Genomic DNA, 13,868 nt, shown 5'->3' with positions numbered 1-13,868 from the left:
TTATTCAAACGGGGATAGCAGGTCCATTCTATGTGTCATACTTCATCATTTCGCGATATTGCCATATTTTTGCTGAAAGGATTTAGTAGAGAACATCAACGATAAAGTTCGCAACTTTTGGTCGCTAACAAAAAAGCCTTGCCTGTACCGGAAGTAGCAGACGATGTGCGCGTGACGTCACGGGTTGTAGGGCTCCTCACATCCTCACATTGTTTATAATGTGAGCCACCAGCAGTAAGAACAATTCGGACCGAGAAAGCGACGATTTCCCCATTAATTTGAGCGAGGATGAAAGATTTATGGATGAGGAAAGTTAGAGTGAAGCAAGAAAAAAATAAAAAGGGAGAAAAAAAGAAAAGACGACGGCTCCAGGCGGCAGCAGTGGGAGAGTTTCAGATGTAATTAGACACATGTACTAGGATAATTCTGGAAAATCCCTTATCTGCTTATTGTGTTAATAGTATTTCAGTGAGATTATAAAGTATTACCTGAAAGTCGAATGGCTGCGGTGAACGCCAGTGTCTCTGAGAGAAGCCAGGGAGCCAAGATCACAGCTGCCTTTTTGAGCTGCAGGATGAGGTCTTGTAATCCACTCAAGTCTCCGGTAAGAGCCAACTTAATATCACAATCTTCCCATCCAAAAACTTGCTGGTTGACGTAGAGAAACATGTTCGCTTGACCACTCTGTCTTAAAGCTTCACAACAAACAAAGAAACACCAACTGTGTTTCGGTTGCTAAAGGCAGCTGCAATCCACCGCTTTCCACCAACAGCATTCTTCTTTGACGTCTCCATTATTAATTGAACATATTGCAAAAGATTCCGCAACACAGATGTCCAAAATACTGTGTAATTGCGCGATGAAAAGAGATTACTTTTAGCCGTGTGTGGTGCTGGGCTAATATGTCCCCTCCAACGTCACAAACACATGTCATCATACGCGTCATCATTCCGCGACATTTTCAATAAGAAATTGCAATTTAGTAAACTAAAGCAGCCATATTGGCATGTGTTGCAATGTTAATATTTCATCATTGATATATAAACTATCAGACTGCGTGGTCGCTAGTAGTGGCTTTCAGTAGGCCTTTAAAACACATAATTAATAAAAGAAAAATGGGATGTATTTCGCAAAAAAAAAAAAAAAAAAACGCAGCCTCAAACTTTGTTTGTATCGTTTATATTTGTTTATATTACATTGTGGGCCCTAAATGATTATTAGATTTGCATCTCTTCTTACAAGTATTGCGTGTGTTCTGATAATCTGCACACGTTCCGCATGTTTGTGAATAATTCAAATAATTAATACAATTAAAAACAATTGGAAAAAACAATGATTACAAAATAAATTAACAAAAAAGAAACTCAATAAAAAATAACTGCAAAAAAAAAAATGCTTTGAAAAAGACCATGTTGAAAAATAATTTAAAATAAGTCGTAGTAAAAGAGTAGCAATACACAATTTTTAAATAAATAAGTACAAAAGAAAACCAATAAAACGTTATAATGTAAAATACATTAATTCACAAAGTAGGTCCAATAATCAATTATTGAAAAATACATTCATAAAAAAGGAAACCTAATGGGACGGCGTGGCGCGGTGGTAGAGTGGCCGTGCGCAACCCGAGGGTCCCTGGTTCAATCCCCACCTAGTACCAACCTCGTCACGTCCGTTGTGTCCTGAGCAAGACACTTCACCCTTGCTCCTGATGGTTGCTGGTTAGCGCCTTGCATGGCAGCTCCCTCCATCAGTGTGTGAATGTGTGTGTGAATGGGTAAATGTGGAAGTAGTGTCAAAGCGCTTTGAGTACCTTGAAGGTAGAAAAGCGCTATACAAGTACAACCCATTTAATAAAAGATCATTACAAAAATAATTAATAGAAAAATAAAAAAAGAGTTGCAATAAACATTTATTTCTCACAAAATTATAAATAAATTTGTTGATACCCAAATTTGTGGTATCATCCAAAACTAATGTAAAGTATCAAACAACAGAGGAATAAGTGATTATTACATTTTAACAGAAGTGTAGATAGAACATTTTGAAAGAGAAAATAAGCAGATATTAACAGTAAATGAACAAGTAGGTTAATAATTAAGTTTTACAGTTTGTCCCTCATAATCTTGACAAAATAATAGAATGGAAAATAACACAATATGTTACTGCATATGTCAGCAGCTAAATTAGGAACCTTTGTCTGCTTACTTAGTACTAAAAGACAAGTTGTCTTGTATGTTCACTATTTTATTTAAGGACAAACTTGCAATAATAAACATAAGTTAAAAGTACCGTAAGATTTTTTTTGTCGAAAAAAAAAGCCAATAATGCAATTTTTTGTGGTCCCCTTTATTTAGAAAAGTACCGAAATACCAAACTATTGGTATCTTTCAACACTAATTAACTGCGGTTGACTTGTTTTCAGGAGAAAGTGGACGACGAGAGGAGCGACAAGGACGAGACGGACGAGACGGACGAGGAAGAGGAGGAAGAAGTGAGAAAGAGCCGTCAGAAAAACGGGCCGCTGCAGAACGGCCACGCGGTCCACAACAACAACCACAGCAAGACGGAATGACACGAAACGCGCGGGGGGAGAACTCGTGACCCTCGGCGGGGCCAGCGGCGCCCCCGAGCGAGGGGAGGAAGAACGCTTGAGTGGCGGGAAGAAGAGGAATGGCGGCGTTTTAGTCACGCGTGGAAAGGTTAGCGCAGCGAGGAAAGGAGACAGTGTTACCTTTGCACATCACACAACACATTAGTTACACCGGCATGGCTCCGTTCTTGCTTCCTCCTTTTTGCCCGGGTGTGACCGACACTTTAGACAGGGAAGAACATGGAGACGAGAGGGGCGCCGCGCTTCCTTCCTGTGTGCCTTAGAGCCAGACCCCTGGCTTTCCAAGAAATGCCATTTTAGACCCGATGCTTTAATTATTTTTTAATCTGTCGCTTTGTGCTTGGAGTGGTGCTCCACGGGAGGCCAAGACCTTTGATTTCCTACGTTTTGTCTATGCAACCACAGGAGTGTTGAGCTATTGCGATGCCTTTGCACAACCCCGCACTTCCCGCTCTCGCTTTTTTTTTTCTTTCACAGCACTCGCCAACTTGTTGCAGGTGTGGCTCGTGCAGTCTGTGAAGCGTTGGCAATGTGGGGGCCACGTCGCTGCCTCACAGGACCTTTAAAGGGGAACCGCACTACGTTTTGATATCGTTCACAATCCCATTGCGAGACAAGAACACACATCTATCTCTTTTTTTATGCATTCTAAATCGTAAAAAGCATCTAGCAAGAGGCAGTTAGCAATTCAGATAATTAGTATCCCTCTAAAATAAGGATTCTTAACCTTTTTTTTCCACCTTGGGGCCTAAATATTAACACTAAATTAGTAATATTACCAACTTGAGGGTTGCAGGTTCGATCCCCGCTTCCGCCATCCCAGTCACTGCCGTTGTGTCCTTGGGCAAGACACTTTACCCACCTGCTCCCAGTGCCACCCACGCTGGTTTAAATGTAACTTAGATATTGGGAGGGGTTAGTGCGTCTGCCTCACAATACGAAGCTCCTGCAGTCCTGGGTTCAATTCCAGGCTCGGGATCTTTATGTGTGGAGTTTGCATGTTCTCCCCGTGAATGCGTGGGTTCCCTCCGGGTACTCCGGCTTCCTCCCACTTCCAAAGACATGCACCTGGGGATAAGTTGATTGGCAACACTAAATTGGCCCTAGTGTGTGAATGTTGTCTGTCTATCTGTGTTGGCCCTGCGATGAGGTGGCGACTTGTCCAGGGTGTACCCCGCCTTCCGCCCGATTGTAGCTGAGATAGGCGCCAGCGCCCCCCGCGACCCCACAAGGGAATAAGCGGTAGAAAATGGATGGATGGATGGACTATGTAAAGCGCTTAGAGTCACTAGAGAAAAAGCGCTATATAAATATAATTCACTTCACTAATTATATTTAATATTCAAATCTAACCTACTTACAGTTTACAACCTTGTCAAATGATATAAAAGTGTGTGTTAAGCACAAATATTATTATCAGGCTGAGTACAAAAATAAATACGGATAATAATATATACTGCAAAATAAAATACCCATAAAAATGTTTTAAATACAATTACGCAAAGCTAAAATCAATAAATTGTACTATTAAGACTTAGGTCAGGCTGAGTACAAAAATGAATACTGATGATAAGATATACTGCAAAAGAAGGGCCCCGTAAAACATTTTTACATAAAATAACGCAAAGCTAAAATAAATAAATTACACCTAATAATTTGAAGTGAAGTGAATTATATTTATATAGCGCTTTTCTCAAGTGACTCGAAGCGTTATACATAGTGACACCCAATATCCAAGTTACATTTAAAGCAGTGTGGGTGGCACTGGGAGCAGGTGGGTAAAGTGTCTTGCCCAAGGACACAACGGCAGTGACTAGGATGGCACAAGCGGGAATCGAACCTGCAACCGTCAAGTTGCTGGCACGGCCACTCTACCAACCGAGCTATGCCGCCCCAATAATAATAACTATTGATGATAAAATATATTTGTTAACTAAATAGTCAATCAAAGGATCGTACAACTTGACCACTTTAGTCTTTTTTTTTGTGCTTAAGAAACTTCCAGACTTCTTCTGTTTGTTTGATATTGTAATTTCTGCCCCGAATGGAGGAAAAGTGTTTTACAGCTGAGAAGAAAATATGTTTTGGCGGCCCAAAAATGAGCCCTATGGTTAAGAAACGCTGCTCTAAAAACCTCCATCATCGTGTTCTATACGTGGTGTAAATATTTATGTCATGTAGTAACAGCCACATTCATGACTAACGTGTAATACTTACCATATTTCGTTCATTTAAGCATAGCCAGAACTTCTTTTTGGCATCATTAATTTCACAGACATTCACTATTCCCTTCAACGACGACACTACCGATCATGAAATACATTATTCGGGGCAACAACGACGCTATGAAGAAATGATGATCCAGAAACATATATCTTTTTGAGCCTGAGTATACAGAGGATGCGCTACAAGTTAAACAGATCCAGGTCTAGTGTAACACTAAGTATCAAGTAGCAGTAATGCTAAGTGCTAAACAAGAAATACAAAACTACGAACGTAATAAAATAATCTGTTGTCACTGGGATGCCGGTTGAAGGGCACAAGACTTTTGATCCCCGTTTGGACGATGAAATCATCCCAATCCCCACTCCTCAGGTAAAAAAAAAAAAAAAATGGTGGGAGCAAATGGGCATATTGATGCATCTTCCTAGCAACACGTTCATGTTTTTTTAGAACTGACTTTGAAACAACGTTGCAAAAATATTTGTAAATTGACACAACGTTGATTTCCAACGTTGGATCCACGTTGTTGGTTGGGAAATTACCAAATTTCAATGGTCAAATCAACGTCACAACCTGATGTTGGATAAACGTCAGAAAGCACATTGTATTTGTGCTGTAGAATATTGGTTGGGAAATGACCAAAATTCAATGTGAATTGTGAATTATATTTATATAGCGCTTTTCTCTAGTGACTCAAAGCGCTTTACATAGTGAAACCCAATATCTAAGTTACATTTAAAGCAGTGTGGGTGGCACTGGGAGCAGGTGGGTAAAGTGTCTTGCCCAAGGACACAACGGCAGTGACTAGGATGGCGGAAGCGGGACTTGAACCTGCAACCCTCAAGTTGCTGGCACGACCACTCTACCAACCGAGCTATACCGTCGGAACCTGACATTGATTAAAAAGCGTGTTGTGTCAACGTTATTGTCAGGTTCAAACACTGATGACATCTGTTAAACAAGACAAGAAGCAAGGAATTAAACAGACGTTATTCAATTTGGCTCAATTGAGGAGAGACGTCTGAACTGTACTCTTTGTACAGTCTGACCACGCTCTGGCGAAAGATTGTACGCCTCTTTTATTTGGACTTTCCCTGATTACATTGCAACAGCTGTTTCTAAGGGGCGGGGGTCGTAAACAGCCATCGCCTTTGGCTACAGAACAGTTCAAAGAGGTTTCTGTCGGGGAGTCAGGTCCTGCTTCCTTTTCGCTTTGTATATCTCGGGTCAAGACAATATCTTTCTGTTGATTACAATACATCAAAGACACAGTACACCTTCATGTTGCTTCCCATCCTACACAGTGGAGTTTTACAAGCCTTCTTCTTGGTAGCATCAAAGACAGCTTTTGGCACTCATGGCAACGCAAAGTTTTGTGATAACTTAGATAAAATTATTCTGAAAGTTATTTTAATATCTTGTGCCTGCTGGGTAATATCTTGGGGTCTAAGTTTGATGTTATGATTGACCAACTTCTCAGCTTATGTCCACAACCTTCTATTATCCAGGCGGGAGGCCCGATTTATAATCAAGCACAAACGTTTACCAACTCAGTAGCTACCGTTACCTCTGCCATCAATGCACTTTGCTAATAAAAGTAGTTCCTCGGCGTTAGCTCTTATAATACTAATATCTCTATTACTTAGTGAATATTCAGGTCATGAGATATACAGTAAATGGAGTATTGTTAGGCAGTTAATGTCTTTATTGGCTTTATGGGCGGAATAGATCAATTCCAGTGTTAACCTTCTCTTGCTAGTCTGTTTTTTACCATTTAGAATGTTTAAAAAAAGAGAGACATTGTACCAAAAGGTGCAGTTCCACTTTAAATGTGAAACGTGAGCAGTGGAATCGCAGCTCCATGCGACACATTTCAGTGTTCCGATAACGTGCTTTTTGCCGGGTGTTGTTGACCACAAGAGCCTGCTTTCACACATCGGCGCTCCCAACACTTTGTCATCGTGTGAATGCTGAATTTGGGCGGTGTTGCCACAGCAGGGGTGTCCGAAGTATGACGCGGGGGCCGTCTGCGGAACGCAGCTAATTTTTTAACTATAATACTATTAAAAGTGGATTAAATGGTGAACTATAACAAGAACAAATGTTGACACTAATAACACAGAGCTGCAATGCAAGCTGTTATTTATTTAAAACCTGTCATTACTCAAAAATAATAATGAATCAAAATCAATGTTGTTATGAGTTATTGACCTATTCAAGGCTCCAATTACTTCACATCAAATATTCCACTTTTAAATATTTTTTGCAGGGGGAAATATTGCATATTTTTTGTGTTGTGATGTTAAAAACTAGATTTTCTTGAACAAAAAGGGCATAAAACAAACAAAAATACAAGAAAAAGTAATACACATTTATAATCGACAGATATATCTGAAGTTGATCTAAAAGACTTAAAAATTAAAAGTAAATTTTTAAAAAGACATATTTTGAACACTTTTATTCTGGGGCCTTTTTGGATCACCAATTATTTTTAGTGTTTTTTATTTATTTTTTTTTTTTTTTAAATGTCATTGTTCAAAAATAGTAATTAAAATCCATGGTTTTATGAATTATTGACCTATTTTAGGCTCAAATTACTTCTCATCAATTATTCCACTGTCAATATTTTTGGGGGGAAAATGTTGCATATTTTGTGCATAGTGACATTAAAAACTTGATTTTGTTGAACAAAAAAAGGACATAAAACAAACAAAAATACATGATAAAATAATACAAATTTATAATAGACAGATATATCTGAAGTTGATCTAAAGACTTAAAAATTAAAAGTAAATTTTTAAAAAGACATATTTTGAACTCTTTTATTCTGGGGGCCTTTTTGGATCACCAATCATTTTTAGTGTTGTTTTTTTTTTAAACTTTTTTTAAATGTCATTGTTCAAAAATAGTAATAATTAAAATCCAAGATTTTATGAATGATTGACCTATTTTAGGCTCAAATTACTTCTCATCAATTATTCCATTGTCAATATTTTGGGGGGGAAAATATTGCATATTTTGTGCATAGTGACATTAAAAACTTGATTTTGTTGAACAAAAAAAGGACGTAAAACAAACAAAAATACATGATAAAATAATACAAATTTATAATTGACAGATATATCTGAAGTTGATCTAAAGACTTAAAAATTAAAAGTAAATTTTTAAAAAGACATATTTTGAACACTTTTATTCTGGGGCCTTTTTGGATCACCAACCATTTTCAGTGTTTTTTTTTTAATTACTTTTTTAAAATGTCATTGTTCAAAATAGTAATAATTAAAATCCATGATTTTATTAATTATTGACCTATTTTAGGCTCAAATTACTTCTCATCAATTATTCCATTGTCAATATTTTTTGGGGGAAAATATTGCATATTTTGTGCATAGTGACATTAAAAACTTGATTTTGTTGAACAAAAAAAGGACATAAAACAAACAAAAATACATGATAAAATAATACAAACTTATAATCGACAGATATATCTAAAGTTGATCGAGAGACTTAAACGTTAACAGAACATTTTTTAAAAGTCTTATTTTGAGCACTTTTATTCTGGGGGCTTTTTTCAATTTTTAGTGGGACTTTTTTAAGTTGTTAAATCTCATTGCTCAAAAAATAATTAAAATCGATGGTTTTATGAATTGACCTATTCAAGGCTCCAATTACTTCACATCAATTATTCCATTTTGAAATATTTTTTTTGGGGGGGGGAATATTGCATGTTTTGTGCATTGTGATGAAAAACTAAATTTTCTTGAACAAAAAGGGCATAAAACAAAGAAAAATACATGATAAAATAATACAAATTTCTAATCGACAGATATATCTGAAGTTGATCTAGAGCAGGGGTCACCAACGCGGTGCCCGTAAGGACCAGATGAGTCGCCCGCTGGCCTGTTCTAAAAATAGCTCAAATAGCAGCACTTACCAGTGAGCTGCCTTTATTTTTTTTAATTTTATTTATTTACTAGCAAGCTGGTCTTGCTTTGCTCGACATTTTTAATTCTAAGAGAGACAAAACTCAAATAGAATTTGAAAATCCAAGAAAATATTTTAAAGACTTGGTCTTCACTTGTTTAAATAAATTCATTTAATTTTTTTATTTTTTTTTTTTCAAACTTTCAGAAAGACAATTTTAGAGAAAAAATACAACCTTAAAAATTATTTTAGGATTTTTAAACACATATAACTTTTTACCTTTTAAATTCCTTCCTCTTCTTTCCTGACAATTTAAATCAATGTTCAAGTAAATTTTATTGTAAAGAATAATAAATACATTTTAATTTAATTCTTCATTTTGGGAAATATTTCTTCAAACTTATGATTAAAATAAAAATAAAAATTCTGGCAAATCTAGAAGATCTTTAGAACCACATTTAAATCTTATGTCAAACTCTTTTGAATTTATTTTAAATTTTTTGTTCTGGAAAATCTAGAAGAAATCATCATTTGTCTTTGTTAGAAATACAGCTTGGTCCAATTTGTTATATATTCTAACAAAGTGCAGATTGGATTTTAACCTATTTAAAACATGTCATCAAAATTCTAAAATTAATCTTAATCAGGAAAAATTACTAATGATGTTCCATAAATTATTTTTTTAATTTTTTCCAAAAGATTTGAATTAGCTAGTTTTCGGGGGGGGTTTTCGGTTGAATTTTGAATTTTAAAAATCGAAATTGAAGATAAACTATGTTTCAAAATTTAATTTTCATTTTTTTCCTGTTTTTTCCTCTTTTAAACCGTTCAATTGAGCGTTTTTTTATTCTCTACAAAAAACCTTCAGTTAAAGAAAAAAAATGTACGACAGAAATACCCATTTTATATATATATATACTTTTTTTTTCTTTTTTTTAACAATGACATATATATATATATATATTAAAGGTAAAATTGAGCAAATTGGCTATTTCTGGCAATTTATTTAAGTGTGTATCAAACTGGTAGCCCTTCATATTAATCAGTACCCAAGAAGTAGCTCTTGGTTTTAAAAAGGTTGGTGACCCCTGATCTAGAGACTTAAACATTAAAAACATTATTTTTTTAAATACTTATTTTGAACACTTTAATTCTGGGGGTCTTTTTGAATTTTTAGTGGAACTTTTTTAAAGTTATTTTTAAATCTCATTGCTCAAAAAATAAATAAAATTGATAATTGTAGGAATTATTGACCTATTTAAGTCTCAAATTACTTCACATCAATTATTGCACTTTCAATATTTTTTAAGGGGAAATATTGCTTATTTTGTTTTTTGCATAAAAACGGGGTTTTGACATAAAAGGTAATAAAAAACGATAACTGTATATCGACAGATGGAGCTGAAGTTGATGTTAAGATTTAAAATTATATATGACTTATTTTTAATATTTTTATGACAGAGACCCGTTTGGGACCCCGGTCCCAAACTTGAGGGCAGCCCCAAAGGTGAGAAAAAATCTTTTAAATTTGTTATAAAAATGACAAATCAAAACGGCCGCCGCATGTTTTGATTTGTCAATGTGGAAAAAAGTCTGGACACCCCTGTTTACACCAATTGCAATCTTCAGTTTGCTCGTGCCTTGTCACACAGAACCCTGAGAAGTGGCGTACAGGTTTATCTCGCCAACACCGATCCCGTCGTCAGATTTGTCACCACGCTGGCTCGGGTGGAAAACTTCCTGCCGTTTTACCGAACGAGCCCCTTTTACGTGAGTTGGCTTTTTTTCCCCACGTTTGTGCTGTTCACACAGCAAAAAAGGCTTGGGTTAAAGCCGTCAACTATTATCAATTATTATTATCAGTTATTTTCCGTCACGCCCCCCTGGGGGGAAGAAAACAGCTCACGCCCCTCCTACTCGCCACCACGACTATGAACAGTATCAGTTGTCTGTAACTTTGTTAGAACTACGCCTCTGCGAAACATTTTGTTCGTATTAACATTCAAGAAAATAAATAGAGGCAAGATCTTAATAGCATCTTCAGTGTTAGTAAAGGACTAACTTGACACATACAGATATACAAAAGTAAACTTTCACTTCTGGAAGGGCATCAAACAAATGAAAATAATTGAAAGGAGCATTTATGGTCAACTTCAATTGTGTGATTAATCTGTGTACAGTGGAACCTCCATTTACGAACTTAATACGTCGTTGGACAGGGTTCTGAAAATAGAAAAGGTTGTACAGTATATTAGAACAAAATATCTCCATAAAAAACAATGTAAATATGAATAATTGACAAAAGTCCATATTTTAGCGAAGGTTTGCACACCGAGCAAAAAACATCAAGTGCTATACAGTACTGTGTATCAAACAAACATAACAAGTGGCGATCTCTTTATTAACAAGACAAAGCAACAAGCTGCTGTCCTCTGTATGCGCTGCTTTGCCGACACGCACAAGTCCTTTTGGTGCCCTCACAAATCATCAGAAATCACACAACTATTTATCAACTTTAACAACCAAAAAAGATCAAATCCCCTTAATTTAGCATCGGCAGAGGAGCTGAAGTGTGTGTGTGTGTGTGTGTGTGTGTGTGTGTGTGTGTGTGTGTGTGTGTGTGTGTGTGTGTGTGTGTGTGTGTGAGAGAGAACCATTGAAGGTTTCATCACTGAACGAGTAATAGCTCCTCTCTGCCACGGTAAAATAATTCTGCTTTGGCATATTTTTCCAGAAGAAAAAAAAAAAATATATATATATACACACTATATATATATATATATATATATATATATATATATATATATATATATATATATACACACTATATATATATATATATATATATATATATATATATATATATATATGTGTGTGTGTATGTATATATGTGTATATGTATATATGTGTGTGTGTGTGTATGTATATATATGTTTATATATATATATATATATATATATGTATATGTATGTATATATATGTTTATATATATATATGTGTATATGTATATATATGTATATATATATGTGTATGTATATATGTATATATATGTGTATGTATATATATATGTGTATGTATATATATATATGTGTGTATGTATATATATGTGTATATATATATGTGTATATGTATGTATATATATATATGTGTATATATATATGTGTATATGTATGTATATATATATATGTATATATATATATATATGTATATATATATATGTATGTGTATATATGTATATATATATTTGTGGAGTTGAAAAAAAAAAAATCCAAATATAAAGTGTATATATATATATATATATATATATATATATATATATATATATGGCGTTAAAAGAAACCCAAATATGTGTGTGTGTGTATATATATATATATATATATATATATATATTTTAATTTTGGGGTGGGTGTTTATTTGTTTTTACAATAAATCCATATATATAAATGTATATATATATAGATATATATTTATATATACGGATTTATTTTTATTTTTTTAATTCCACAGAGATTCCCTGTTTGTAAATCAAGGTTCCACTGTAATTCTGGACGATAATCCACTACTTTTTTCCTACGCTTTGAACACTGCGGCTTATAAAACAGAGCGGCTAATTTATGGATTGTTCTTGGCCAACGCCCATAATAAAATGTTGTTTTTTTTTTTAATATAATTTTAAAACACAGAGTGTGTTTGTGCTATGGCGGCATCTTTTGGACGCGTTAGTTCACTGCAGGTGCTAGCGTTTCTACTCGTACAGATTCTTCATTCATCGCTCCAAGTTTTACAATATAACTAAAACTGTTCACACTCACTAAAGCGTCCCATGTGTGTGATGTCTGTAGGAGCGTTTCCGTGCGTATTTGCACGTGCTATTGTAATGTAATCAAGCCAGTGTCGTTAGCATTAGCTAATATGCTAACACATTTACAAGTGTCTGTGTTCGTATTTTTAACGTACAATGGCATTCTTTTTGTATTGTTTCAGTTTGGTGAATCCACCAAAACGTCAGCGTGGAGTTATTGAGTCCGTTTAGACGGGGGGGTGCCCGAACGTTTTTCCACCATGTGAAATTCAGTTAGCATGCAACTTCTGCATCTTTTATGTCCGTTTGTGACATTCTAAAAGGTAATTTTCTGCAGATTTGAGCCGTTTCCAGGTGTTGTTCTGTAAGCAGCTCCTCCTCCATATTTCACCTTTCCAACTTTGTCCAGACAGAGCGGACGTATGGAGGATGCGACAGCGTTTAGGAAGTGGGCGGAGCTTGGCGACCGAGATGGTCCTTCACTACGGTGTCAAAAAGTCACAACTTTGTGGTAGAGCAGGGATCCCAAATTCAAACACATTTGTTTAGAATGGACTTTTTTTAGTAGATTTTTACAGTCCAAAAACTGGCAGCTCAGTCACCAGAATTTTACAGTAACATTTTTTGCAATACCACCTGAGCTGCCATTTTTATATTTTTTATGTGTAACCATTTTTTTTCCATAATGCATTGCCGTTACTTTTTCACAGTCAAGTTTTGGCGACTGAGATGCTGTTTTTTGTTTGTCTTTTCCAGAAAAATTCTACAGTCATTTTCACAGTGCGTTACTGTAAGTACCACTCTTATTCTTTAACACAAAATTCTGGCGACCCAGCTGATACTTTTTTTTTTTAACCGTAAAATCCGCGTTACCTGTTTTAGATGGAAAAACGGTAGCGCTGATGATTTTACGGGAAATTTCTGGCGACTGAGCTGCCAGGTTTTTTACTGTAAAATCTGACTTTGGGCATCCCTGTAAAAGTTAGCTGATTGGCGAGCTCAACCCCGCAGCCAGCGGGTCATGACGATGACTTCTGTTTTGTTTGATAGGCCGTTTTACTGCCTTAAACAATTAAGGTATGTAAAAAATAAACATTTACAGAATCTTTCTGTGTAAATGACTCACTTCACAATATACAGTCCTGGTCAAAAGTTTACATAATGTCATGGCTGTCTTGAGTTTCCAATCATTTCCACAACTCTTATATATTTTTGTGATAGAGTGATAGGAGCACATGCTTGTTGGTCACCAAAAACATTCATGAAGTTTGGTTCTTTAATGAATTTATTATGGGTCTACAGAAAATG

General features: G+C 35.5%; 1 protein-coding gene across 3 annotated transcripts in view; it reads left to right on the top strand.

The window, feature by feature from the left end:
• Nucleotides 1–13,666, top strand: part of LOC133539607 (ceramide synthase 2-like) — a 74,471-nt gene extending 60,805 nt beyond the window's left edge. The window contains exons 11-13 of one of the 3 annotated variants that reach the window (XR_009803446.1): nucleotides 2,423–2,699; nucleotides 12,743–12,883; nucleotides 12,970–13,666. Coding sequence is in view for 1 of the 3 variants with exons in the window: in XM_061881648.1 (XP_061737632.1) it covers nucleotides 2,423–2,572 (150 nt within the window). In the remaining 2 variants the exon portion in view is untranslated. Of the gene's footprint in view, nucleotides 1–2,422; nucleotides 3,881–12,742 lie in introns of those variants that run through there. The other 2 variants (XR_009803445.1, XM_061881648.1) reach the window with 2 other exon arrangements.
• The last annotated feature ends 202 nt before the right edge of the window (nucleotides 13,667–13,868 follow it).

This window comes from Nerophis ophidion, linkage group LG21, assembly GCF_033978795.1.
Source record: "Nerophis ophidion isolate RoL-2023_Sa linkage group LG21, RoL_Noph_v1.0, whole genome shotgun sequence".
Classification (NCBI taxonomy): Eukaryota; Metazoa; Chordata; class Actinopteri; order Syngnathiformes; family Syngnathidae; genus Nerophis; species Nerophis ophidion.
Note: the sequence above shows the minus strand (reverse complement) of the source record. Positions and strands in the feature narration are given on the sequence as shown.